Source organism: Rousettus aegyptiacus, unplaced genomic scaffold (genome assembly GCF_014176215.1).
Source record: "Rousettus aegyptiacus isolate mRouAeg1 unplaced genomic scaffold, mRouAeg1.p scaffold_m13_p_6, whole genome shotgun sequence".
Taxonomy (NCBI): domain Eukaryota; kingdom Metazoa; phylum Chordata; class Mammalia; order Chiroptera; family Pteropodidae; genus Rousettus; species Rousettus aegyptiacus.
In genome coordinates this window covers 101,318,241-101,344,854 of record NW_023416309.1, presented here as the reverse complement: position 1 = coordinate 101,344,854, position 26,614 = coordinate 101,318,241, and the positions used below count along the sequence as shown (strand labels likewise).

The 26,614-nt window shown below is 57.2% G+C and overlaps 1 protein-coding gene across 4 annotated transcripts; it reads right to left on the bottom strand.

Moving 5' to 3' along the window:
* Positions 1–973: 973 nt before the first annotated feature.
* Positions 974–25,165, bottom strand: FMNL1 (formin like 1). 4 transcript variants are annotated; one of them, XM_036223112.1, is made up of 27 exons: positions 24,768–25,133; positions 16,686–16,769; positions 15,010–15,123; positions 14,299–14,372; positions 13,837–13,920; positions 13,308–13,445; positions 11,573–11,681; positions 10,765–10,841; positions 10,475–10,568; positions 9,531–9,605; positions 9,115–9,225; positions 7,861–8,010; positions 7,213–7,314; positions 6,796–7,051; positions 6,244–6,537; positions 5,938–6,062; positions 5,058–5,260; positions 4,352–4,586; positions 4,117–4,185; positions 3,487–3,567; positions 3,268–3,397; positions 2,948–3,111; positions 2,584–2,685; positions 2,360–2,455; positions 1,952–2,072; positions 1,687–1,785; positions 974–1,437 (listed from the first exon to the last, which is right to left on the bottom strand). In XM_036223112.1, the coding sequence occupies exons 1-26, from the start codon at positions 24,894–24,896 to the stop codon at positions 1,694–1,696; spliced, it is 3,309 nt and encodes a 1,102-aa protein (XP_036079005.1). In that variant the 5' UTR covers positions 24,897–25,133; the 3' UTR covers positions 974–1,437; positions 1,687–1,693. The 4 variants fall into 4 exon arrangements, with proteins under 4 accessions (XP_036079005.1, XP_036079006.1, XP_036079004.1 ...); XM_036223113.1 differs by lacking the exon at positions 1,687–1,785 and having other exon boundaries at positions 15,040–15,123; positions 24,768–25,165; XM_036223111.1 differs by lacking the exon at positions 1,687–1,785 and having other exon boundaries at positions 24,768–24,896.
* Between the last annotated feature and the right edge of the window lie 1,449 nt (positions 25,166–26,614).

The following is a 26,614-nucleotide window of genomic DNA, read 5'->3' as shown; positions in this document are numbered from 1 at the left end:
CGCAGCCACGACCACCCCTCCAGTGCTCAAGGGGGCCTCGCCTTCTTCTGCCAGGCCACACGCCTCAGCGGCCTTACCAGCACCCAGCTGGTGCGCTGGCTAAACAGATTGCACAAAACGGGTGCGCTCCTTTCTGGGAGTAGGGACTACGGGAGGGGGGACTTTCACTCGGGACCATCTCTCAGAACTGGCTCCCTCCTTTTCCTCCAACAGGCTTCCCCACTCCAGGTGCGCCCAGCCCCTACTCTCAGATACCTAATCTGACCGAGCAGACACAGCCCGAACACAAGACGCGTAATCCGGCGCCACGCTCCGAAGTCCGACTTTCCAAGTCCTACCGCCCCAGCCACCCCAAACCCAACCGGGAGCTGCGCAGCCAAGGTGAAAGCTGGGGAAGGAGGTGTGGCCAGTGCACGGGGGCGGTCCATGCAGATAAGGGGCGGGCCATGCGAAGGGTGGGACAGGAGACTAGGAACGCGACAGACACAGGGGATGTCACAAGCGGGGAGGGGAGGGGAGAGGCAGGGGAAGAGTGGGAGCAGGATTCCAAGAAATGGGGACAGGGCCGGCGGAGATGGAGGCGGGACAGGCGAAGATGTGATCTGAGATCACTCACGGACCTAAGGATAGGGCATGGTACCGAGGTAGGAGGTGGGACTGGCGGATAAGGGACCAAGGGATGGGCTGGCACAGAGGCGGACTGACAGGAGCTAATCCAGTGTCTCTAACCCAAACGGTGGGCCGGACCTTTCACCCATTTCCTCCACCCTCCGGCAGGATTCGTGGATCAGCCACTAGAGAATATGCGCTCCTGGAAGCTGCCTTCCTCTCCGCCAACTCTAGTGCAAAAGCAGCCCTTCTCCCCGTTGCCAATCTCTTTGCAAGGACCTGCTAAGAAGAACTGGTACAAGTAAATCATGCGCTGAGTGAAACCGGCTGCGGTGTGGTGGAGGGCATGGAGCGGACGCAGATCTTTTGCAAACATCTTTATTAATCTTGTATAAAAATAAGGTCCGTGGAGAGTCCTTGGAGTTGGGGATGGGGGCGAGGTTGCACTTTATAAGTTACCAGCCAGGCCCCCGCTGAGGCTAAATACAGTATGGCTATTGGGGGGGGGCAAAGGATGCTGCAAGCAGCATTTGGAGGGAGGGGCCGGCAATACTGCCCCCTGTGGCAAGAGGAGGCTGTGCCTGCCCATTTGAGGTGGGCCCACAGTGCGGGACAAGCAGCAGAGGGGGCTGCCCGGCCCAGCCGAGCTGAGGGTATTCACCACCTTCCTTGAGGCCCAGCTTGCCCCCGCCGCCACCCCACAGTCTATCTGCAGAAATAGAGGCTACAGAGAGAGATCAGAGGTGACCTGCACGGGGGGCCCCAGGGGGCGCCGGCGAGCGCTGCGGCGGCCTGTGTCCGAACGGATGTAGGGCTGGTTCCGCAGATCTAGCAGAGAAGACACATTTACACTTCAGGAGTCTGCCTAGGGCTGAGACCACCACTCCAAGGCACACGCCTCACCTTCTAGAGATGCGGGTTGTACGCATGGGGCAGGGGGCCTGTTTATGTTTACCAGACCAACCTCAGACACATCCCCGCATGCATGGCCCAGGGGAGAGCAAGCAAGACTTAGTCCCCCAGGGTTCCCAGGGCCGTGGGCAACCACTGGGATCAGACGCCAGACCATCTGGGTACCTGGGGGCTAGAGGGGGATCTCCTCTCCCAGGCTGGCCTCACAGAGGAGCCTGGATGTCCGCTTGCCGGTACGGGCCGTGAAGGGCACCGTCTTGAGCACTGAGGGTTGGGATGGAAGAGGGGAGAGAGAAGAGAAAAAGAAAAAAAGAGAAAAAGTAGCAAAGAGGCAGTGAGGCAGCCAGACCCCCCAGGTAGGGGGCAGCGTGGATGAAGGACACCATAGAAGGATAGACTGAGGACAGGACAGGCCTGTCTAAGCCCTCACCTGTGATGATATCTTCAATGGCCCCATCACGGTCACTCTCATAGATGAGTGGCTCCTTCTGCTGCTTCCGCTTCAGCTCAGAGATGAGGTCCATCTGTTGCCGACGGATCTTGGGTGGGGACTAGGAGGAGGGGAAGGGTATGCAGCTCCAGCTCTGGGATCCCCTCCCCCACACCACCAAGCTCCATCTGTCTGGTCCCCCACACCAAGCCCCCACTGCTGGCTTGAGTAGAAGGAACCCATTCCCCTACCAGGCTACTGGGACACTGTCCTCGCTGTGGGCAGGGTCTGTTAGTAAAACTGAGGGTGTGGAGGAGGGCCAGATCTTCGGGATGAGGCGCCCAGGACAAGGGGCTGAAGGTAGGGTCCACCTTCCTCCCAGGACCAAACTCAGGCGCAGCAGCCTACCTTAGGTGCTGGGGGCTCCCCTCTGCCCGGCACGTCGGCGCCTGCCTCCTGGGCAGCGGCTTCCTTCTTCCACTGTTCCACATCCTGCTCGGCTTTCTGAGGGGCCAAGATGGGTCTCCATGAACGAAGAGCACTCTCCCCTATCGCGCTCCCCAGACGGAAGCAGCCCCCGCCCCTCCCGCCACCCACGTGGAGAGGCTGCAGCCTGCCCACCAGAAGCACACCTTGTAGGCCTTGACGAAGCGGCTGAAGAGGGAAAAGAACATGGAAGGCGGCGTGGTCTTGGAGTTCTCTCCGAAGTACTCCACCACGGACTCGTAGGCCTCCTGCGGGCACAGCCTGTCAGCCCCATCGGCGTGGGCCCCTTGGAGCCTGACCGCAGCTCTGCAACCGCCCGCTAAGACGCCAGCCACTTCTCCGTCCCCTCCCTCCTCCACTCTGCCTGCCCCTCACGCCTCCTCCATCCCCCAAGGTGGCCCTGCTGGGGCCACGTCCCTCTAGGCCTTGGCTAGTCAACCCCACCTAGGTAAGCCCTCCATACGCCACCCCACCGTCCCCACCTCTGGGGTCAGGCCAGACCCAGCCCACCTGAGCGGTCTTGCTGTCGGCTAGCAGCTTATCCATGATGGGCGAGTTGGCCCTCAGGAACTCCTTGAGCACAAGGCAGTCGTCCTGCCGCACAAACTCCCGCTGGGTCAACTCCAGGCCTCGCTGTAGGGAGCGCACATCCCCTAGGACGCTGTCCAGGGACACTGAATGGGGGGGGTGGGCAGTAGAGAGGCAAGGAATCAGAGAGGCAGCCTTCCCGCACCATCGTATCCTGTGCTCTCCCTACTTTCTCCCAACCCATATCAGTCCCCAGGGCTGAGCCCCTTCCCTCACCCAAGAGAGGTGCCTCCCACTCATACCTGAGCCTGCCTTGTCCAGAAAGTGAAGGTCGCTGTGGAAGCCTGTGAGCTGTGGATACTTCTCAGCAATGACCTTTACTAGGTAGTGCAGTAGCGTCTGCTTGCGGTCAGTCGATTTCATCTCCAGCAGCTGCATGAGGACCTGCTGTAAGCCACAGGCCACCAGCCCTCCCCGAGGGGTCCCCCAGGGAGAAGGGGACCTTTTCTTCCACCCCTTACCGCATCCAGACTCTGGAGCCGGAAGCCATAGGCTGCTCCACGCTTGCTGCTGTTCATGTAGTTGCCGAAGGCCAGGACAATCTGGGAGAGGCAGGGGAGAGCTCAGCAGGGTGCTGGGCTGAGGAAACCCCCTGAAGTATAAATTGTACAAGAAAAGGTGGCAAGGAGCAAGCCCCACACTCAGACCTTCCCGCACTCTTGCACGGACTGCTCAGGTCCATGACACATGTACATGCACGTGTACATGTTCAACGCACGTGCACAGCTAACACTATGGCATACCCAGTTTTGTCCTCTGCAATTCCTACACAAAACTGTCCTGCCAACATCTCCTCCTAGGCTGTGGGGCTGCCACCTTTCTAACAGCCATTTCTATCGATTCCCCAAGACAGTGGTGAGCAGGTGTGGATGTTCTGCTAATCACACAGTAACCACCAGAAGGGCTGAGTCCTCGGGCAGGGTCTGAAGTGCGTGTACCCATCCCCACCCTGAGCCTATATGTGAGAAGTGGGAACATGTTTGTTGCATCCCAGGTGTGCAAAACAGGGCCTGGGTCTCCTCACCAGACTCAGAAAAGGCAGTGAATCAAGGGTGGACCCTACCTCCAAGACCCTTGCCCTGGGCTCTCACCTCTAGGATCTGCCGGAGTTTGTCAGAGGATTTGATGGACATTGAGGCTGCAATGATGGCATTCAGTTGCTGAGGGTGAGATAGGAGAAGCAAGGTAAGTTGGGGTGGGGTGAGGACAAGCCCACAGGAGGCACAAGCACCCCCAATTGCCCTCTTGAAGCCCAGGCTGAGAGGGACCTCCTCCCCATCCCCAACCCAGGAGGCACCCACAATGCCCTGCCTGCCCCGCCCACACCGGCATGAGCAGCTGCACAGTATCCGGGAAGTTGCCCAGGAAGGTGAGCGTGGTCATGCGTTCCGGCAAGCGAGGGATGCGGCTGAAGCGCAGAATGAAGCGGTCCTCCTCCGACAGCTCCTCCATCGGCCGCTGCTCCTTCTCGAAGCGGGCGATGAGGCTGCGTTCATACTCCGTGGGAAGGAAGCGGGTCAGCAGCTCCAGGAAGTCCAGGCCAAGGGTCTGGAGGTCATACCTGGAGGAGGCAGAGGGGGAGGTATCGTTCCACACCCATTAGTTCTTGAGAGCAGGCCTAGCCCCTCCTTTTCTGATTGAATAAATGGACTTCAGTATTTGCTATTTGCCAACAGCTTAAGGGAACGGGAGGTAGGAGTCAAGGAAAGTTAGCAGCTGAGAAGCCTGGGGTCCCCATCATACATCAGTGGCAGATGTCCAGCTGTAAATGCCTGAGCCTGAGTGCCCATAGCTGGGTAAGGAGGCAGGGGGGCAATGAGAACATCTCAGTCTTGGCAAAAACTCACAGTGTAGCTTCAGTTTCTCAGCCTGAAAACGGGATCAAGGTTCCCTGCCCTACTCCCTGACCAGGGTTGGTATGAAGCTTTGTAGACTCTGTCCCACAGTTAGGGCTCTTTTACTAGGATCTACCTAATGACCCTGGCTGAGTAGAGAGGCTGGGTTGCCCATAGCCCAGGGCAGAAGTACTCACGTCTCGATAGCCTGGCAGATGCGGTCAGCCCCCAGGTTGCCCTTGCGCAGGGTGATGGCCAGGTTCTTAGCCCGGTTGGCCTCAATGAGTATGGCCTTGCTGGGAGCCTTCTGGGTTGCCCTACCCTTGAGAGCGCTAAGGTCCAGGCTGGGACCTTGGGACTTAGTCTTGAACTGCTCCTCAAAGTCACTCATATCCAGCTCCTGAGGATGCAAGGAGAGGAGGTGGGTCTGGGTTGGGCTGGGTGCTGGTACGTTCCTGGCTGAGCACTGTGCCCCATGCTAGAGCCACCTAGACACCCTGACCAGGGTACTGACAGAGAAACAAACCGATAACCCAGCTTGACCATAGGCCCTGTTGGGGGACACAGGGGAAGCAAAGGGAGCATTGAGGAGGAAAAGAAGGAACAGCACCCAGCCCAGGGGACCCAAGCCATTACAGTCAAAGAAAGAGTTGCATTGGCCAGGGGTAGAAAAGGGGAAGGGGAAGGGCATTCCAGGCAGAGGGGACAGCATGAGCAATGTCCTGGAGGCCAAAGAAAACATCCCTTTTGGAAAACTGGAAGTGGAATTAGAAGGGCTGAAGCCCTGGTTGTCCATGGGAAGGCGGTGGGAGAGGGGCCTGAAAGGAGGAGAGAGAGGCCAGACTTGGGGGAGGGATGTGCCCCTCTGCAGGGATAGAGGAGAAAGGCTTTAGCGGTCAGGATACCTTGCCTACTAAATGCGCTAATCCAGTATGGCTTAATGCCCATCCCCGGGCCTCCACATCCTCATCTGTAAAATAGGGTAGAGGAGGTGACCGCCCCTAGTGCCCAGCATGATCCAGGCAAGTCTCCTCCTCCTCTGGTGCCCACCCTGGTGGCAAGCGGGGCCACACTCACCTGCAGCACCTTCTCATCATTGAGCTCAGTGAAGACTGTGCCGGTGATCTGATTGGGTTTCAGGGCCACCCAGTTTAAGAGTGGCATTCTAAACTTGGTCTGGATGGGTTTCTTGGCCTTCACTCCTAAGAAGGAGGGAGTGGTGAGCACTGGGTGGTAGGGAGTGGAGTGGCTGGAGGGTACCGGAGCGCAGCCAGGAAGGACAGGCCATGCAGGAGGCAGTAGGAGACCCACAAAGGGTCCTGGAGGACACAGAGGTGAGAGCCCCACCCTTCATCTCTCTACAGCCCTGGGCAGTCCACTCACCTGGGCCCATCTCTGGGCTGGTCCCTCCAAGGGCAGGAGTGGGACCTCCCGGAGGCGGTGGGGGTGGTGGAGGCACAGGTCCATCTGTGCCTGGAGGCGGTGGTGGGGGCGGTGGGGGAGGCGGCTGGTCTCCTGGCAGTGGCGGTGGGGGCGGGGGTTCCGGGCTGCCTGGGAGGGGCGGGGCTGGCGGGGGTGCCACCCGCGGGGCTTCCTGCTCGGAGGGGAGGCTGGGCAGTGGAGGTGGTGGCGGTGGGGCTGCTGCTCCTGGAACTGGCTCTGCCGCAGGTGGGAGATCTGAGCCCAGCGAGAACCAGAACAGGGAGGAGACTGAAGTGTCAACTTCTTGGCTTGGGTGGTCTCATCTCCGCCTCCCCGCTCTACGCATGCGCATGGGCACTGAGCCGATGCCTGCCCACCCGCACCTACCTGAGCCTCGCCCACAATCCAAACCCATCTCTCCCACCTAATTCTCCAGGCCAGTGGTATCTTTTGGCGCCCCCGCCAGACCTGGTTCCCCCACCCTACCTCAGCCAGCTTGAAGCTCCCGCATACCTGGGCTGGGGGAACCGGTGGGCACTCCCCCCTGAATCGGGGCATCACTGCCGCTAGGAGTTGCCACAGCGACCGGAAGAATCTCGATGGAGACAGAGTCCCCGGGCCCTCGCAGGATACGGATTAACCCCTTCTCCTCCAGCTCCTCCACCTTCAGCTCTAGGGCCGAGGGCCGTCCCGTAGTGGTGACAGGCACTTTTTCAGGCTCAGGGGGACGCCTAGAGACGCCCATGGGGGTCGACTCACTGAAGCGCTCCTGTGAGGACCAAGGGAAGGGTCAGTGCTCACCAATAGGTCTGGCACAGAGCTCCATCCTCTTGCAGGGGTGGAGGAAAGTATCAAGCCTAGAAGCTCCAATTGGTCTGCTCTTGGGAGCCCCGCCCGCCCCTGCCGCGCGGCCCACGTCCCCAGCCTCACCCGCAGGGTCTCCAGCTCCTTTCGGGCCTGGCTTAGCTGCTTTTCTAGCTCTGCGATCTTGGCCATGGATTCGTTCTCTGCGTCCTGGAGCCGATCTGTCAGCTGTGGCACCAGCACATGGTGAGTTCCCACCCGCTGCTGGGCACTGGCACCAGCGGTGAGGGGGCGGCTTCAGGCATGCCTGCCTAGATGGCTGGGGGAGGCTTCCTGACGTGCTTAGCCCAGGGTGTTGGGTGGGCCGAGCCTGGCACTTGAGCCCAAGTGGGTGAGGCTCTTGGGGCATGTCAGTTTTCTCAGGAGGGGAATCCAAGTCACTACTGATGGGGGAAGTAGGTGAAGAGGAAGGCGAGCTGGGTGGGGCCTCAGGCACCTGGTTCCACCCAAGTCAGGGCCTAGGGTCTAAGCACTGCCAGAGAACGGGGCCTGCCTTCCTCAGAGGTCCAGCACAGTGTAGGAGCTCGGTGAAGACTCACTGAGAAAAACACCCAGAGGATTCAGGAGATTCAGAATTTGGATTCTGGTCAAACGCATGAGCCAGGCAGATGGCCACCCCCAGTTCACACCTATATTTGAGGCCCAGTGCCAGATGCCATTGTGGGGCCCTGTGGGCCTTCTATGTACTGGGCCAAGTTCAGGAGCAGCTCTCACCAGGGTCACCTGCTCCTGCAGCTCCTCCATGTGCTCCAGCACAGCATTCTTGGTCTCAGTGTCCTCCAGTAGAGCACCCACATCAAAAACATTGTCCAGGTATGCCTGGATCTGCACCTGCAGCTTGTCACTCTCCGTGAGCCGAAGCGTCTGTCCCCCAGGTAGAAGGATGGGTGAGGCCTGCTGCGAGGGATCTTTCCAATACCCACCATCACCCCAGAGCCCAGAGGAAGGGGCCTGAGCCCTAGCCTGCTTTTTTTTTTTCTCTATCTTTTATTGAGATATTTCACATACTATAATTCACTATCTTAAACTACAATTCAGTAGTTTGTAGTATACAAACTATACAGTAGTGACAAGGTTGTGCAACCATCGTGACTGCTAATTCCAGAACATTTTTATCACGCTAAAAAGAAACCCTGTCCCTGTGAGCAGTCACTCCCCATTCTCTCCTCCCCCAGTCTCTGGCAACCACCAACCACTTTCTGTCTCTATGGACTTACCTATTCTGGACATTTTATATAAAGGAATCATACAACATGTAGTGTTTGTTTTGTTTTGTTTTGTTCTGTTTTGTTTGGTCTGGCTTCTTTCACTTATAATGCTTTCATAGCTCATCTATGTGTAGCACATATCAGTATTTCATTCCTTTTTTATGGCTGAATGATATTTCATAGTATAGATGTATCGCTCCAGCCTGCTTTTCGCCTTTTGTTAATCCCGGCTTTCATAAATCCAGTCGCAAAGGCCCTGCTCCTCCAGGAAGCCTCCCGAAGGAATAAGGGAAGAAGGGCATAGCTCCTATGCTCAGGCTGGCCCAGGAAGCACCAAGCCCCTCTGTCCACCTTCCCCAGGGCAAGGAACTCCTCCATGACCTGGACCCACCCAGTATGAGCCAGCTCTAACTTTGGTCCAGTATCTCTACCCTTCCCATTATGTGCCCCCAGAGCCAGACCCAGGGCCACCTAGAGCCTGTTCTAGGCCCTGCAGCAATAACTCCGTTGACTGAGTGCCTATTATGTAACAGACACTGTCCTATTTAGAGTCACAACTATCTCTGTGATTTTCCTATTTTATAGGTGGAAAGACTGAGACTCAGAGATAAGAGACCTATCCAAAGTCACATGGCCTAGGAAGTGGCAAAGCCAGGATATGAATCCTGGTCTACCTGACCCTAACACCCATGCTGTTAACCACTGAGCCATCCTCTGCAGTGGGCAAATGGTTAAGTCTGGGAGAGAGTGCAGGGCTCACCTCCAAGTACAGATCCAGGCCCAGGTGGGTGAACTCATATTGCAGGAAGACACGGAAGTTCATGTTCTCCACTGAGTGTACCACGATATTGATGAATTGCATGCAGGCCACCTGGGAGGCAGGGGACATGAGCAGGTCTATAATCCTCTGGATGGGAGGTTCTCAGTGCCTTCTGCCCCCCCCCCCATTTACTTTCAAGTCTGTCTCCCCCTACACACTTCTTACTCAATTAACTCAGCTTTGTCCTTGCCCATATTTCTCCCCCATGTCCCCTCTCTCTAGCCTCCCCTTACCTGACATCCACCCCTCCCTCACCAAGACACACAGTCCTTGCACTTAGCAGGGACAGAAACCCAAGCCCCTGGCTGCACCTTACACCTGAGAGTGGCCGGTCCAGGCCGGGTTCCTAAGCTCACCATGAAATCGATGTTGCTGTCCTCATTCCGGAAATATTCCATCAGCTTTTCAAAGCGGTGCTGCTCCCCACACACCTGCGTGGGGGGAATGGCTGTCACTGGGGCCCCCGTGACACACCTCCTAAGCCATCTTCCAGCTGCCACCCTTGTGCCTCTATAGACTCCTCTCAAGCTAAATCTAAGTCAGGCCATGTCACTCTCCTGCTCAAAACCTCCACTCTCTCTCGGTCTCTAACAGCACCCTCCCCTTCACCTACTCCCCTCTGGCCATAATGGCATCCTGGCACATTACCACCTCAGGGCCTTTGCACTCGCTGACCCATCTATCTGGTGCGCTCTTACTTGGGATAGCCACCATGCCAAGTCCCTCACTTCCCTCACAACTGTGCTCAAATCTCACCTCCTCACTGAGGCTTCCCTAACCATCCTGCAACCAGCCCCTGCCCCACCCCCATGGCATTAATTTTTTTCCCATAGCATTTAGCATCGTCTAACACAGTATGTAGTTTGCTTACTTATTATGTTGTATATTATCTGTCTTTCCCCGACTTATTTCTTTTGTTCACTGACATATCCCAAGTGCCTGACACATAGTAGATGCTCAATAAATATTCATTAAAGGAATGAATGGCCATATGCTGCCTTCTGCATCATATTCTCAAGCATTTACTTCTCGTGAGCTGGTTAACCAGACTCAGCAATCCTAAGGTGTGTGGATCAAGTCCAGTTTGGATCTGGCAAGGCTGAGGGTTGGAGGTTCAGTTGTCCCTGTCCCCCATGTGACTCTGCACCTACCCTTCAGAGCTTCCCCATCCCAGATTGTCCTCGCTCTGTGTTCCCCAAATGCCCACCCACTGTCCCCAGCTGCCTCCAGCTGAGGCCAGCATCAGGGCTCTAAGCAACACTAGAGGGCAAGTACATCTTCAAATGGGGGCCTCCGGTACCTCCTTGAAGTTGTCAAAGGCTGCAAGGATGATGTCATGTCCTCCCCGCACCAGACACACAGCTGCCAGCAACTCTAGCACCAGAGCCTTGGTTCTGGGGAGAGAAGGGACAGGTTGTCCCTTGAGAATAGGCAGTCTCCACAGCATGGGCCCTGGCTTGTGGAGAACGGGGAAGCTGCTGGTAGGAATGAGCCTGAGAAGTAGTTCTGAGAACTGGGGGACAGAGTAGGTAAAGGATTAAATAGCAGGAGAATCTAGATATGGAGAAAGATTAGGGGCCTGGATCTCACCTGGGGTTCTTGTTGTTGAGGCTCAGAGCAATCTCGTTGACACAGGCTGGGTGGTTCATGACGAGGCTGAAGCCAGACTAGGGAGAGGGAAGAGGTCAGCTCTTCCTGGCAGACCCCCGGGGCTGCTAGCACCCTCCTGCTCGGCACCTCCAGCATTGCCTGTGGCATGTCATTCTGGTCTCTAACTGCCCTCAAGCTTTGGAAGTTATTTATATCCACCGAAAACCTCTTCTGCAGCAGCCAAAGCCTGATCCTTCTTTTTAAATTCCTTTGCCTATTTAAAAGACAGTGTCAGCTTGGACACAGTGAGTCCTCAAAGGCCTCCAAACGAGATAACCCAGAGCTGGTCTCTCTGTGGGCCTGGTGTCCAGCCTTTCTTGGTGGGTGGGCCTAAGTCCCCACACGAGGCATACCCACAATCCCAGTTATGTCTGGGTACTCTAGGGCAGTGGTCCCCAACCTTTTTGGCACCAGGGACCTGTGAGAATCTAATGCCTGGTGATCTGAGGTGGAGCTGAGGTGGTGATGCTAGTGCTGGGGAGCAGCTGCAAATAAAAATGGAGCTTCACTTGCTCACCCACCGCTCATCTCCTGCTGTGCATCCCTGTTCCTAAGGAACCACAGACCTATAAAAGTCCACAGCCCCGGAGGTCGGTCAGAAATCTGGCTTCCCCTCAGGACTGTCAGCCTCAAGGCTCTGATTCCCAGACCCCCAGGGCTCTCCAGTGGGGATGGGCTAGGGGCATAGTTGGTCCCAGAGCCTCAGAAGCTTAGGCAGACCCCACTGGGGACAACCTGGCTGACCGACCTGGTAGTTCATGATGGCACGCAAGCACATGATACAGACGTGGACATCATCCTTCTGGCTGACGATGCGGGAATTCCTCAGGGTCTTCCTGCTGTGCCCCGGGGTCAGCCTGTGTGGGGTGGGGAGGAGGCAGAAGGGGTCAGAGTCCCAAACCCAGCTTTCTGTTCCCCTAACCACTCAGACGGCCTCTGGGCTAAAAGGGGGCCCATCTAACTAACAAAAGAAGCCAGCCGAGGGCAGGAAGACCTCCTCAGTCCCTGGGCCTGGGTGGGGCCTGACATGCTGGGGAGGATGTGAAGACAAGAGTTAGGAAAACGAATACCCTTAACAGCAATGTGGCATTAAGAAGGGTTACTGTGTTGTGGGGATAGAGAGCCTATAGAAAGAAAAGACTTCCAAAGCTTGGACACAGCCGTGGGACTGCACCCCACAAGGTTGCGCTCACGGCCACATGGGCTCAGGTTCCATCTTGAGGGGCCAGCTCCAAATTCAGACTGCCTTGCTTCAAATCCCAGCTCATCACCTACCCAGGCAGATCCCTTAATCTCCCCGTGCCTGTTTCCTCATTTGTAAAACAGCAATGGTAATAACAGTAACTTCCCTGATAGGGTTGTTGGGACTGTGAAATGAGCTCAGAACACTGCCTGGAACATAGTAAGTGCTGTGTGAGTGTGCTTGATAACTCATTGCTTTAAAATGTGATTTTCTTTCCCCCATTGCTGCAGAACTACCCATCGTGACTTCCACCTCAGGTTCTCTTGACAATTCTATCACATTTCCAACAACACTGTGAAGGCCCCCTCCTCCCTCTGTCTTAGCTCCCTTCTCTCATCGTTGCTCAACCATGCCTCTTTGAGTCTTTGCTCACGCTGTTCCTTCCGCCTGGAATGCCCTTCCCTGTCTCCATCATTGCTTGTACAGCCCGTATCCATCACAACGCATCGTTCCAGTGCTCTCTCTTCTGGGAAGCCTTCCTGATGCCCCAGGCATTGGCTACCTCCCTTCTCAGAGCTCCCGGTCACACCTCCATGAAAGCCTGTCACTCATTGTTCCCTACTAGACTAAGGGCTTTCAAAGGCAGGTTAATCAGTCTCCTGAACACTGTCACCATGCGTGATACATAATAAAACCTAAAAAATGTTAGTTCAATGAATGAATGAACAAAGAAACATATTGTGAGAGTTTGGGCCTTAATATGAAGTTAGTCCCCTAGACCCAAAGTAGGAAGAAAGGAAGCTGGGCATCCACATGAGGCTCTAGGGCCATCTCCTTCCCTGTCCCCACTCCCAGCAGAATGCCCTAAGTTAGGGTGGGGTGACCTATCCACAGCAGCTGAACCCAGGAGCATCAGTTGAATACCTCACCCAATCCCGCCACCACCCGTGAGGCACCAGGCATGCACCTGCCCCCAGGCAGCTACATACCGGGGAGAAGGGGGGCACCTGGAGGCCGCATGTAAGAAAATAAGAGTGTTAGATGGGAATAAGAGGGGTCCCATTGACCTAGAAACCCTTCATTATTCCAGAGCCACCCGGATTCCACCTTCGAGGTGTCCACCCCTGAAGGCTTATTAACACGCCCATGTCCCAAGCCCTGTTTCAAGCCCTTACTCTGATCTCCAATGCTAGACTACCCCTCCCACCATCCCCGAGGTCCCGGGGTGGGGCAGGCTGGGTGCAGTGGTCTAAGAGTGAATTCTCCATTCTCCCCGTCACCCCACCATGGGGCCACATACTTGATGGTCAGGTGGCGACTCTTGGGCTGTGGCGGCAAGGATGAGGGCGGGCCTTTGCTGAGATCTTCCACTGATTGCTCCAGGGGCTTGTTCTTGTCCGAACTGGGGGCCCCATTGTCTGTGCTCTCCATGTCATACCTTGGGGGTCAGAGTGGGGTTGGAGGCCAACACTGCAGGGGCACTTAAGAGAGGGGTGGGGAAATTGAGGGGAGCGACAATTTTGCAGGAAAGACTCGGGAGCAGGAAGAGGGGGCTGTGTTCTTGGCACTGTGCTGGGCGTAGTAGGGGGAAAGGGCATGGCGGGAAAGAAGAGTAAGCCATTGAGGTCCCGGCTGACCGTCCCAAGACACATCCCTCCCTGTCTGTGGCAGGCCTTCAGGAAGAGGCATCGCTAGGGGCCAAGTGCGGGTTCCAGGGTGGGTTTGGGCTGGACTACTTGGAAGTGACCAGAAGAGTGGGCGAGGTGCAGGGAGGAAAGCATGGACCAAGAGTCTGAGGAGAGACGCGAGGGCAAGGGCAGGCAGCTTACGCGACAGAGCACTGGGCAAAGGCCAGGTACTCGAGGAGCACGTCCAGGCCGCGGTTCTCCTCATTGAGGAACTCCTGCACCCACCTGCGGGGCATAGCGCTCCCTGAGTTCCAGCCAGGAAGGAGGTCCTGCCCGTGCTGGGCACACAGAACACACATGGCCAGGGCCCCTGGGGTGCCCTTCCCCCAGGAAGACACCAAGCGGCCACACCTCAGAAGACCCAGTGATGTTCAGGGACGCCAGGAGGCTCAGGCAGGACTCATGGCCCAGCCATGTCTCATGGGGGTGGGCAGAGCAGGGTAGGAGGAGAGCAAGCAGGGCACCTGTCCTGGACACCCACCCTGTGGATGGCTTGTGCCAGGAGCGGGGGTGGACAGGGGAGTAACAGGAGGAGGGCTCAGGGGCTGCCTGGAAGCAGAGCTCTCCCAGGCCCCCCAGAGGGAAATCTGACTCCTCACTCACCCAATGTGGTTTGTCCTCAGGGAGATCTCCAGCTCCCGCAGCACCTGAGTGGACTCCTGAACTCTCCTCTTAAACTGGGGGCCAAGAACAGGGGAGTCTGGTGGGTGGAGACCAGCCTCCCACAGACTCACCCACTAAGCCCTGAGGCAGCAGCCAGTCCTCCCCCCACAACTGGCCTTTCACGCTTGGCCTCCCCCACCACCTCCGCACACCTGCCCCACAGAATAAGCATTCTCAGGTTAGGCGTATTCGCTCGGGCACAGACATGAAGGGTGCGCACACATACCTCCATACAAAGACATACAGCACACGCACACGCACACACACAAACCCGTACCTGGGGACACGGGGTGCATGCACATTCAAACATGAACACTCCAGGCACACATACACACATGCACAGCCACATGACGCACACATGGGGTACACACGCACACGCCCTGTACGTGGACTCAAGGGTACCCACACATCCATACGTGGACATCTGTGCACAGACACACAGGGCGCACACACCTGTACAAGTGCACACAAGTGCCTGTGTAACAACATACAGGATATGCAGAGGAACCTACTGGAAATGCCTGCCCTGGGCACAAACTCATACGTACACCGCACAAGCCCACAGGAAAGTTTACACATACAGTTATCCAGGTGCCCAGAGCTTAGAAGATACAGGGTAAAAGAGACAGAGAAAAAGGGGGAGGCGTGTACCCCCAGGTTGGACATCCAATCCGCTGCTACCTTTCGGCTGACCCCACCAGTTTCCAGGTAACTCTTCAGCTTCTGGATATAGGCTGCGGGGGGGTTCTTGACTTGAAAGCGCTCCTGGGGAGATGGAATGAGGTGTACAGGGAACCAGCCAGGACAGATGACCAGCCCTTGCCCCAATGTCCCATTCTCAGCTCTGACCTGAGGTTTCAGGCTACTTAAGACCCCTGTGAAATACCAAAGGCATAACCAAAACAATCCACCAGGCCACTTTAAGAGACCCCAGCCCTGGGCCTAGCTTTGCCTTCCCTCTGTGGCCTCACAGGCCACAGCCCTACCACAGCTATGGGGTGAAGTATGAAGGGGTGGGTCCTGCCATACACCCCACCCTGGGGGAAGGAGGGACTCAAACCTGCCAGTAGGTGGCACTCTCCAAGCCCTGCCCAATTCAGCAGACACCCAGCCCACAGCTGGAGGACTGGGAGGAAGAATGTTCTAAAGGGGCCTTGTAAGGGGCCCAGTTCTCTGCAGGCCAAGGGCCCCTTCCCCAGGACTCCACCCCAGCTGTCCACTCACCTGAAATGGTAAGTACCTGCGTGTGTGCTCATCTCCTGTGCTCCAAATTCCCCTGCCCACCTAGGGCTCTAGGAGCCACTCACACAAAGAGATGGGGGCCACATCTGAGGCCCCCCACCCACAGGTGCTCCCATCTTTCCCAACCCAGACACCTCAGATATATTCAGCCCTCAAACTCCCCTCTCTCCCAGGCCTTTGAGCCCTAACCTGAGATGCCAGGCCAAGTAGCAGGGACCCCAACCACAGCTCCGAAGCCTCTGTCGGAACCACCCCACCCTCTCCCCACAGCACAGCCCTCCCCCCACCCCAACCCAGACTCCTGCCCGCCCGGCTCCTCCCATTCTGCTCCATTAACAACAGCAGAAAGCCCAGCCCTGGCTCCCAGGGGAGATTCCTGCTCCCCACTCCCCACCCCCAGCCTCCACCGCCGCAGGCCAGCCTCTCTCTCTGAATCACCGCCACAGCCAGGCCCCGCCCCACCCCAGCAGTAGGAGGGGTCTTCCTGCTACCATGGACAGCAGCCCTGGATGCTGCAGGGGCGGGGGCAGCGCATGAGCCACGAAGGTTTGGGCAAGCCCAGGCGCTGACTGAGCCCTGGGATACGCGGGTTCTAGAGAGTCCCTGCTCTACCACTTGGGAACTGGCTGGGAGCTGGCTGGTTGACTACAGCTCCTCTGGGCTTAAGATTAAACTAAGATAGGGATACTGCGCCTTCCTCCCCACCTCCTCTGGGGTCAAATGAAAATGTCCAACCCTGGGGTTGCCCCATCTCTTCCCCAGCCCACAGGTGGAGAGTCAACAGAGGCCCCCTACCCATATCTGAGGGGGAAGCTCAGCAGGAGGATGGCGACACAGTCCCAGCTGCACTAGCCAGTGCCTGGACTAGCCTCTGCCACCTCTTCGAAGGGCAGACCCAGCCCTGCTCATGACTCATAAGGTCCTCAAGGAGGCCCATGTCCAAGAGAGGGGAACTCGGAGCCCTGCAGACACCCCCAGCGCTCTCCCCAGATGCCGTACTGGCCTCTGCACAGGGTCTTGGTCCTATGGGCAGCATGGCGGTGGCCCCCTCTCATGGCAGCCTCAGCCTGTGACCTGGTACCCACCTGGTCACAGATGAGCTCCCACTTCTTCTCATTGTCATACTGACTCAGCAGCTGGACCTTGTCCGGGGGCAAGTTCATGCAGTTCTGTGGAGGAAGAAGACAAGGTAAAGACCCTTAGCCTGGGGCCCCAAAGTGGGGGGTGGGGGGGTGGGACATGGGCATTTTCAGAGAATACACTAGAGACCAGCTCCCTAGTAGATGTGTCATACACGAGTCCCTGTCACCCTCACCCTGGGAGATAAATAGCATTAGCCAATGAGAAAACCGAGGCCCAGAGGTAGAGCACCATGCTCTAGGCCCAACGGCTAGAAACTGACACCGGGATTTGAACCTGAGTCGGCCCGGGCCAGGGCTCTCTGCCTCCCTCCAGCACTCACACGCACCACCTTCCCTGGCACAGCTGACATGCAGGCGGGGTGTGGGTTCTCAGCCTAACTTCCTGGGACCTCAGGCGCCTCTGGGCTCATTTCTCATGTCTGATAACTGGGTATCATCTCTTGTCCCATCTGAATGGGAAAGCAGCAGGAGAGCCATCCGCAGCCCGGCTTCAGTGTGGCCAGGAGTGGACTGTGCCCTGTTCCCACGTGCCACCAGTCACCACATGCGTGCAGTCCCAGCCCAGGTCACCAGTGTCTCATGAACAACACAAAACCTCTTGCAAAGATGGCAGACAGCAGTCTCCTTTCCCACCCCTCTCCAGCCCCCTCCCACCTCGTCATTTCTGGAAGAAGGGAGCTGAGGTCAGAGGGCAGGGAGTTCCAAGCAGGCGCGTGTCATGGCTGTGGAGGCCAGAAGAGGGGGATTCCAGAAGAAGGTCACCCAGCCACAAGATGAGGAGAGCAACCAGCCCTCTTAGCCTGTGGTGCTGCTGGCCCAGGCTGGGACTCCCCTCGGGAGCTAAGAAAGGTCAGCATCGCTCTGCCTGGGTCCTCCCCCAGCCACAGATGACATGGGTGTGGCAACCCCACAGGGCAGGCATAGGGTCCCACCTGGGGCTGTGAAATCGCCAGGTGTTACCAGCACTAGGGACTCCCTGGACCCCACAAGACTTGGCATGCCTCTCTAATAGACCCAGAAGACGATGCCAGTTCACCCCCATTCGGTAAACCCCAGGTTTATTGAGGGATTGAGGGTCTACTGTGTGTGAGACCCCAAAAGACAGTTCTTGCCCTCGAGGAGCTCCAAGTCTCTGCAGGTGATATGGGAGGAAGTCCCTGTCACTGGCTCTGGTGGCTCACACTACACATCCTCAGTCATGTGGCCCTGGGAGGAGGCCACAGCTGGAGCAGAGAGGGGGCCACACCTACCTAGCTTCCTCTCTGGGTGCTGGGCCTAGTTTTGGAGCTCTAGCCAGACCTTACTCTAAAAATCACTGCCTTTGGTCAGCCCCAGACAACAGGAAGTTGGGTATTCTCAGCCCTCATTGCCCAAGTGTTCCGGCTGGGGCCCCACTTGAAAGGTGAAAATGCTCACCCACCAGCACCCCCACCTCAAGGTGGACTGGGCACGGGGATAGTCATTCCCTTCCTGTTGTGAGCCCAACTGAGGAAACTGCTGCTGTCTCATCTGTCACCCTCCCACAACCTGCCGACAGCCAGAACTGCTCCTGCCACCTTGGGAGGGGCTGCCAAGGAAGGAACCGTGAGGAGGGTCATACTGAGCCAGGGAGGCCTCCTTGATGTGTCCCTGTCTCTCTCTCTCTTTCTGTCTCTCTCTCCTCTCGCCTCTCCTGATCCATCCCCACCCCACAGATACCCAGGGTGGGGCGGGGCCAAAGTGGTGGGCAGGGCTGAGGGGGAAGGAGGAGGCAGAAGAATGAGACGGGTAGCCCAGCTCCAGCATTTGAGCCTTAGAGGGGACAGCTGCTTCCTGACTTGAGTCTTTCCCAGCCCTCGCCGACCCCAGAGACCAGTCTGGTTCCTGGAATAGCCTCAGTGGCACTTCTAGAGGCAGCGACTAATCATAATAATGACCCCACCAATTATGGGAGTCAGCTTTTCCTGAATGCTTATGGGGCTGGGCACCGCTCTGAGCCCTGCACTCAGATGACCCCCGTCTACCCCGACCACCATCCCAGGCACTGTGATTATTCCCATCTTACAGGTGCAAGCAGAGATTAGTGACCTGCTTGAGGTTATGAAGCCAGTTAGAAGGAAGCTGGGCAGGCTTCGAGCCTGAAGCTGACTGGACCAGAGCCCAGAACTCCCCTAGAACAGCCCATGGTTATCGGTGGGGAGGGGGAGGCCTCTGCTGGGGCAGGCACACCTGTCCCAATGGTTGTGGAAGACAGGACGAGTCTTTGCCCCTTCCCCACCTGGGCCTCCTCAGGCCCTCAGGCCCACACGCCAGCCTGCCAGACGAGCTAAATTTAGGCTCGGAAATCAGAAATAGCTGTGACAGTGCTGAGCGCTAATTAGCAGCTGTTCCTTGGCTGTGCCCACCGTGGAGACGGGCACCCTAGGGAGTGGGAGAGGGGCCAGCAGATGCCACTCACTTGGGGTAGGGTGAGGCCATCCTGAAAAACAGGAGCAGACCCCCAGGCCCAGGGCCCTGAGCAAGGAGGCAGCTCTATGGGGTTGAGCCCTGAGAGACAAGTAGAAGGTTGTCTGACAGAGCTCAGATGGGATGGGAAAGGACAGGGAAGTTCAGGTGTGTGCAGGGAGGACACCTGCCTAGAGTAAAAGGGAAAGGGCAGCTGTAACTCAGAGGGACCCGAGCTAGATTCAGGAGACCCAGCTCCAGGCCCATCAGCCTAATTCCTTCTTTGTTCCCTGAGCCTCGGCTTCTTCCTCCATAAAATGGGCACACTTCCCTCCTGCCTCAGACTCACAGAGCTCCTGGGAACACCCCATAAGAAGCTGTGTTCTGATGTGATAATACTCTTCGGTGATGCACAATGAAGAGGCATTTCACAGATTGGGGGGTGGGGAAGTAGTCCATCGATGAGCCCAAAGTGAGAGATCTTGAGGTGAGCAGAAGTGAGGGAAAACATCCAAGTAAAATAGACCTGTCTCCAAAGCTCGGCCAGAAATGAACTGACTCTCCAGCCCCTTTCTCTGTTGCCCTTAATGCTTTGGGTCAGAAGAAGGAGGAGATAGGATTCCTCTTCCAGGGTATAGCCAAGAAAAGGAGCTGACTTCCTAATCTTTCTATCGAAACGTGTGGAGATCGGTCTCCTCCTTCCCGGGGTGCCAAAGAAGCCTCCAGCCTTGCTCACGTAAGATCTGCCCCTTGCTGGCTTATAGCAACCCCCCACCCCCACCCCAGTGCTGACATTGGCAGGGAGGTATCCCTGGAGACTAAAGGGGTTCTGTCTATATCTGGACGAAGCCACACCCTCCAGTTTCACTTTCAGTTTGAGCTGAGACTAGTCCTAACTCACCTGCCCACCCCTCCTCATGTGGCCTAGCCTTTCAAGTTTCAGGATGTCCTTGAACTTGGGCACCAACTCCAGTCTCCGGACCAGCCCTGCAATACATTTCAACAGCCTGATGAGCCTAGAAGTGGCCCTGTCCCCCAGCCTCTACTTCCTGAGCCATCTCCCCCCACTCACCTCTTTTTGGTCTCAACTTTGGTTTTAGAGTTCTCAGAGCATCTCCAAAAACAATCAATTTTATCCACTTAAATTCTGGCATATAGATTTTCTGGGGCTTTTATAAGCAATGTGAGGCTTAAAGGAGGACTGTCGGGTAACTCAGGCCCAGGCTCATGTGCCGAGAACCCCCAAAAAACAACATCTCCCATCAGGGCTCAAGGGTTCCCACAGCAGGGACAGGGCCAAGAAGGATGAGAGCCAGGCCAGCAGACACTGCCCATGAAAGCCAGGCTGGTAGGAGACCAACAACAACAATAATAAAGACTCCCAAAACAGTCTGCGCTAGGTGCCATTCTAAGTGCTTTATATCCCACTCAAATCTCATTTAAACCTCAAAAGTAAGCCTACATAGCAGATACTATTACATCCCCCATTTCACAAATGGGAAACAGAGGCACAGAGAGTGACCTGGCTGGCAAGCTAGTAAGAAGACTCAATTTCCTCAGAAGAAGGAGCGCTGAGGACAACGAAGAGTGTGGATCCTGGCCCCCCAGGGTCTTCTGCAGACAGCCAGGCCCCAGTACCCCATCTGAGGAACCAGAAACAGCCAGCCCCATTTCCTGTCACCCAGCACCCTACGCTTCCTGTTGTTGCCCACACCGAGCTCTTACTCACTGGGGAACCCCCCCCCCACAAGCACACCCTCTCTCAGGGGGAAGTGGAGGCCTCCCCACCTCCTCCCCATGTGCACACAGCTACCGTTAGCACCACCACTGCCCCACCCTCCAAGAGAGGTGGGCCCTCCCTCTCGTGGTTTCCTGGTTTCCGGCTACCAGACAGTTTTCAGTCTAGGCCCCACTGCTGCTGACCTGCACGATGGCAAGGAAGGCAACCTGGCCCATGAAGGCAACCTGGCCCATGATGAAAGACAGTGACTTTGGTTGGTCTTGGTAACAGGAATGGGGGAGGGGAGAGGCAGGGTCTGGCCTCCTTCACCTAGAAGGGCTCCCGGATGGAGAGAACCAGATTGGCTTTACCATCATCCCCTTCCTCACAGCGGAGCGTTAACTGAGCACTTGCTGTGTCGGGCATCATGCTAAACGCTCTATTTAATCCTCTTGAGTCTATTTAATCCCTTCACTAGTCCTAGGAGGCTAACATATGCCACTATTATTCTCCTTTTATACATGAGGAAAACTGAGGCTCAGAGAGGGTAGGTAATTTGTTCAAGGCCACAGAGGTAGCCAGTGGCAAAGACAAAATTCAACCCCCAAGGTTCATGACCCCAAAGTCCAAGAAGCTACTCTGCCTTTTCCATGAGTATACTGTCCCTCTCAGAGGCAGGAGGCCTGAGCCACCTTCTAAGGCTCCTTGTTCCTGGGGAAAATGCAGAGGTAGCCCCAAGAGCAGCCCCACCTGCTCCTGCCCATCTCACCCAGCTCTTTGCCATCTGGCCCCAGATGTCACTGTGAATCATGCCTACCACATCCTTGGGTTCCAGGGTCAGCATGTGCCAGCCCTGCCTCCTGGGAATGCCACCCCACAGTCTCTGCCCAGCCCAACATCTGACCAAATGGCCACAATTCCATTGGGATTCTCTGTGTTAGACCCCCCAGAGATGGGAGGCCTGGGCCCGGGCCCGAGAAACCCCACAGCTACATGCCCCCAAACTTCATCTGCCCCACCCCAGGGGAGGGAGCTGGTCAAGGAGGTAGTGCCTCAGTCACAGGACAACAGAAGGAGACATCCACCTCTGCTCTTCACCACTAGCTCCAGCAGGGAAGGGGTCCAGCTAAAAGCAGGATCTCAGGGTGTATGCTCTACTTGGGGCTGTCCTGACCTCCCCACACAGCATGGCCAAGTGCCCAAGACCCTAAACACATGCTAACGGCCCCCTAGGGTGCTAGGCCCCCTTGGGCAAATTCTTCTCCAAGTGGTCCAGCCTCCTCTTGGATGCCAGAATCACTCAGTCTCAAGTACAATATTCCGAACACCTTTCCTTGATCCCATTGCCCCAAGGTTACAAGCTCCTCCCTGCCCAGACAGATCGGGGGTACATGGCACTTCTGGCTGTCCTGGAAAGAATGCCTTGCCATTCCAGACCCTAACCCTGGCAGAGGAAGGCCTAAAGGTGCTGGAAGTCACCCAGCCCTGGATGCGGCAGAGAAGAGATGAGAGCACAAAGCCTGGCCAGCTAGTTTCCCACCACTGCAGCAGGCCTGTGTCGCTGGGCAGCCATCACTCCTCTGCTGTTGCTAAGGCAGCAGCCAGAAACCCTAGCTCAACCTGTTCTTTTTCCCACCCCCATTTCAAGCAGGGGCACACCTCTCTCACACAGCCTCCTTGGAAAAGTAACCCCACCACCCACCCTCCCACCGGAGAAAGGAAAGCAATCTCCCTCATCTCTTTCCTGGTTGTGGGCCATGATGGGGGCACCCCTCACCCACGAGATGGATCCCATAGCCAGGAGCCAAGCCGTAGTTTGGAGTTTCAGGATCTTACTCGCCACCAGGGATGAAAGGGTTGAGCTTAAGTGAAAGGAGGAGGAGGAGGTGACCCAAGGGCCAAGTGACTAGATCCCAAGGGGAGGGGTGCGCTTCTCCCTTTGAGACAAGGGGTCTCTGGGGGAGGCGGCCTATCCCTCTCAGCAGCCTGAGGTTCTTCACCTCTCAGATATTCACTAAGGACAGGACTCAGCTTTGGCCACAGAGGCAGTGCGCAGGTGGAGGGGCACCCTGCAGTCCCCATTGCCAGGCCTCTGGGTTTAGCCAAATCTTTAGCCCTGGGCAGCCTCAAGCAGGGACCAAGGCTGTCACCCCAGGGTGGAGCTCATGCTCATGCTGGTTCTTAGCCAAGTGACCTTGGGGTAAGTGCGTTCTGCCTGCGCAAGACAAGGGACAGGCTGATCCTTCCTTAGGAAGAAGTTGAAGTGTAAACACACTATGGTTCCTGGGTGCTAGGGTGGTGCTGAGCCCTAGTGGGTGCTGCTGCCCTAGATTTCTACCCAGCCACCACCCCTTTCCCCATAAGGACATCCTCTAAGACCCATCTCAGATCCTCCACCCTCTACACCCTGGTACTCAGGGACTCCTAATGGCATTTAGTGCCAGACTCAGCCAATCAGAGCTAAGACCAAAACACCAGCAGAGCAATCAAGTCCTACGCATACATCAGAACCTCACCATTTGACTTCTGGATGTTCCACTGGTCTGAATTATTCACAGGGCTCCTCCTCATTAGTGTGTGTAATAGAGAAGGGACTGGGGTCTGGATGCCACCCTGAGAGCCTGTCCCACCCCCATCCATAGATACACACTTGGGGGGAAAGACAGACCCGGGTCCCCCTTGTCAGGCTGGCAGGGGTCTGGGATCCACCACCAACTCAGGCGCCCCAGATGGCCCCCAGAGACTCTCTCTCCTCATTCTTCCCCCTCCCCATCTGCTCGGCTCAGCCTTGCCAGGCCATGGGTTTGGGAAAGGGGGAGCAGGTGAAGGGGTGAAATAATCAGGGCCTCGTCTGGTGTGAGGAGTCTCTCAGAGTCCCTCCCTCTCCCTGACCCCACCCCATAGTTCCTCCAAACCCCTCCTAGCCTTTCTCCCGGGAGGGGGCAGCAGCCAAGATTTCCAGGAACTGTCAGGAGGGGCCACACAGAGGCTCTGGCAAGTATATGGTCTAATGACCCAGCCAGGGGAGAGGAAATGATATCACGGAGGTGGGCTTATAATGGAGCACATCCACCTGGCCAGCACTGCTCTACTGCCTGCGCCTCCCTCCGCCCCCACACTCAGACCTGCAGTGCCAGCCTGCTCAGACCTGGAAGTGCCTCTGGGGAAAAAAGCACAGCCTCAGCTGCCTGTCACCCAGTGTCCAGCCAGGGAGCTGACAGCAGACAGACCACCAGGCAATTAGAGGATGGAGCCGGGGACAGAGCTGAGGTGGAGAGAGGGAAGTAAGGACGAGTGGCCCTTCCTCCTCCTACTTCTGCCTCCCACCAGGTCTTGGGGTGCCCTGACTTTGTTCTGGAGCCCCCACCCACCAAAGTCATCCTGACTGCCTCTAGGCTCAGCCTGAGCTGATGGCTCCCTCCCCAGTGGCACTAACAAATCAGGACCAAACAACTTGGTCTCCAGCTCCCAGGAGGTTAAAATGTAACCCCTTCCATCTTTGACCCTAGGACACAAACAGATGATACTCCAGACCCGTGCTTGGTGTCTGGGCCTGCGCGGTGGGGAAGGGGGTGCTCCAGGAACCCTTTGCGTGCTCGGCTCCCAACTTCCTCAGAGGACATTTTTACTTGGACCTTTAGACCCAGGCGCTCTGAGGGACCGGGGTGTCTTGAGGAGGGAGACTGGGTGATTGCAGAAGAAAGTTTTGGGGGGAGAGTGCTAAGTCACTCTGAAAGGAGCCACTGTCAGTCCCACCCCGTGGAAGGGCAGCCACTGGGCTGGGGATCTCCAAGCGGTACCTAAGCCCCCGGGGGAGGGGACGCGTGCCGAGCCCCTACCCGCTCCCCGCCCGCGCCCTGCGCACAGCAGGTCACACTTACCAGGACCCGGTTAAACCTTTCCTCCAGCTCTCCGGCCGCGGGCATCGGCTGCTTGGGCGCCGCCGGCTGCTTGGGGGACGGCGCTGCGGGGCCCGCCGGCTGCTCCGCGCTGCCGGCCGCGTTGCCCATGGTGGTCCCCACCCAGCCAGCCAGGCGCCTCCAGCCTCGGAAATCCAGCTTTCCGTGGGGCAAGGGACGAGGCTCCCGGCCTGGGGGAAGAGGTGAGCAGCGGCTGGCAGCTACGGCGGGGGCTCGGCGACACGAGCGCTCAGCTCAGCGGCGCGCAGGGGCCGGGGCGCGGCGTCCCATCGCGGCGACCCGGTCGGAGAAGCCGGGCGGCGAGCTGCGGGGTGGGGGGAGGAAGTCAGGCTGCAGGCCGCGGGAGCCAGAGGGCTGGGCCGGGGGCAGGAAGCTGCGGCACGGGCTCCCCCCTCGGCGAGTCTCTAACTTCTGCTGTCGCTCCCCGGGCGCGCAAACCGCGTTTCGCCGCCGCCGCTACGCACCCAGCCCCGGGGGGGCGGGCTGGAGGGAGGGGGCGGGCGCGGGGTGCTGGCCCGGTGTGGGCCGGAGCCATGGCGCGGCGGAGAGGGGGCTGCCGACGCGGTTCACCTGCCGCAGAGGAGACGGCCGGTGCCGCTTCACCTGCCGGAGCGGGAGGAGACCGAGGCGAGGCAGAGTCGGCGGCGCGCAAGGCAGCGCCTCCGGGTCCTAGAACCGCAGGCTCCCGCTCGCTCGGAGCCGAGGGATTGGAGGGGTCTGGGTGAAGGGGGTCACGGCTGGGGGCCAGAGGGGACAAATGACCGAGTCGAGGATTGTCGGCAACTACGAGCGCATCTTGGAGCCCCATACCAGTGCAGCATTGGGGCGCAAGGGCTATGTCCCTCTCTCGGGTTCCCGAGTGAAAAGGTGGGAACCCCCTTCCGGGCCCCCCACCCCTTGTTTCTCTTCTCTGTTTAGCCCAGAGAAGAGCTAAGGACCAGAGAGAACCATCCGCAAACGAGAACCCCAAAGCAGGGCGGGTGAGGGGGCGCAGGCTCAGTCAGCGGAGACCCCCGCAACCTGCCCGGCTCTGGACCAACTCTGCGCCTGTGCCGGCATCCCCAGGGGCTTTAGAATGGGAGCGCCCATGGAAACAAGCAGAAATCCAGAATCTGGGGACCACCAAGGCGGTCTCAAGGAGAAGAGTGGGGGTTGGGAAAGAAGGATTAAAGCCTCATCTAGGCTGGGAAAGGAGCAGACACTGCAGAGGGGAGGAGAAATCTCCTTGACGCTGTCACCTCCAGGGACCTGGGGTAGCCTCTCGTCTTGGAGAATAACAATCTCTGACGTCTGGCAATTACAGAAATACTTCCAGGGGTCTTCTTTTATTAATCCTGACAATAACTAGGGAAGGTAAGTATTGATATCCTCATTTTAGAGATGGGGAAACTGAGACTCAGAGTGATTAAGTGACTTATCCAGAGGCACACAACTCATAAAGGGCAGAAACAGACCTCTCTGTTCACCGCCAGAATCTACACTGCCTCGGAGGTGCTGCTCTGGCATTCCACTGCCCCTCTCATCCAGGATGGACCGGAAGGGTGAGAACATTGGTGGTCGTAGAACCCCAGGTCTGGGCACAATCTCCAGCCTGAATTTGAAGTTTTTATCTTTCAGTTGCCCCTCTTGTACCCCATTTAATTTGTGGATCCCCATGATTCCTCCTTGCACTACCAAGGCATTGAGAAGGAAGAGCCCATGAATGAACCCTGGATTTTCTCTAGGTGGGGCCAGAGACCGTAAGTGTCCACATTCTTTAGAGCTTCCTCTTCCTTTTGCCTTCCCTCTCAAATTAAAAACCACTGACA

What these genes read in the sequence shown, in the direction of transcription:
- FMNL1 (XM_036223110.1), bottom strand. Translation starts at nt 24,896, where the DNA reads ATGGGCAACGCGGCCGGCAGCGCGGAGCAGCCGGCGGGCCCCGCAGCG. An exon ending in ATTGGATGTCCAACCTGGGG is followed by an intron (nt 14,373 to 15,009) that starts GTACACGCCTCC and finishes CTTGGCCCCCAG; the next exon opens with TTTAAGAGGAGAGTTCAGGA. An exon ending in GGGAGCCCCCAGCACCTAAG is followed by an intron (nt 2,073 to 2,359) that starts GTAGGCTGCTGC and finishes CCCTCCTCCTAG; the next exon opens with TCCCCACCCAAGATCCGTCG.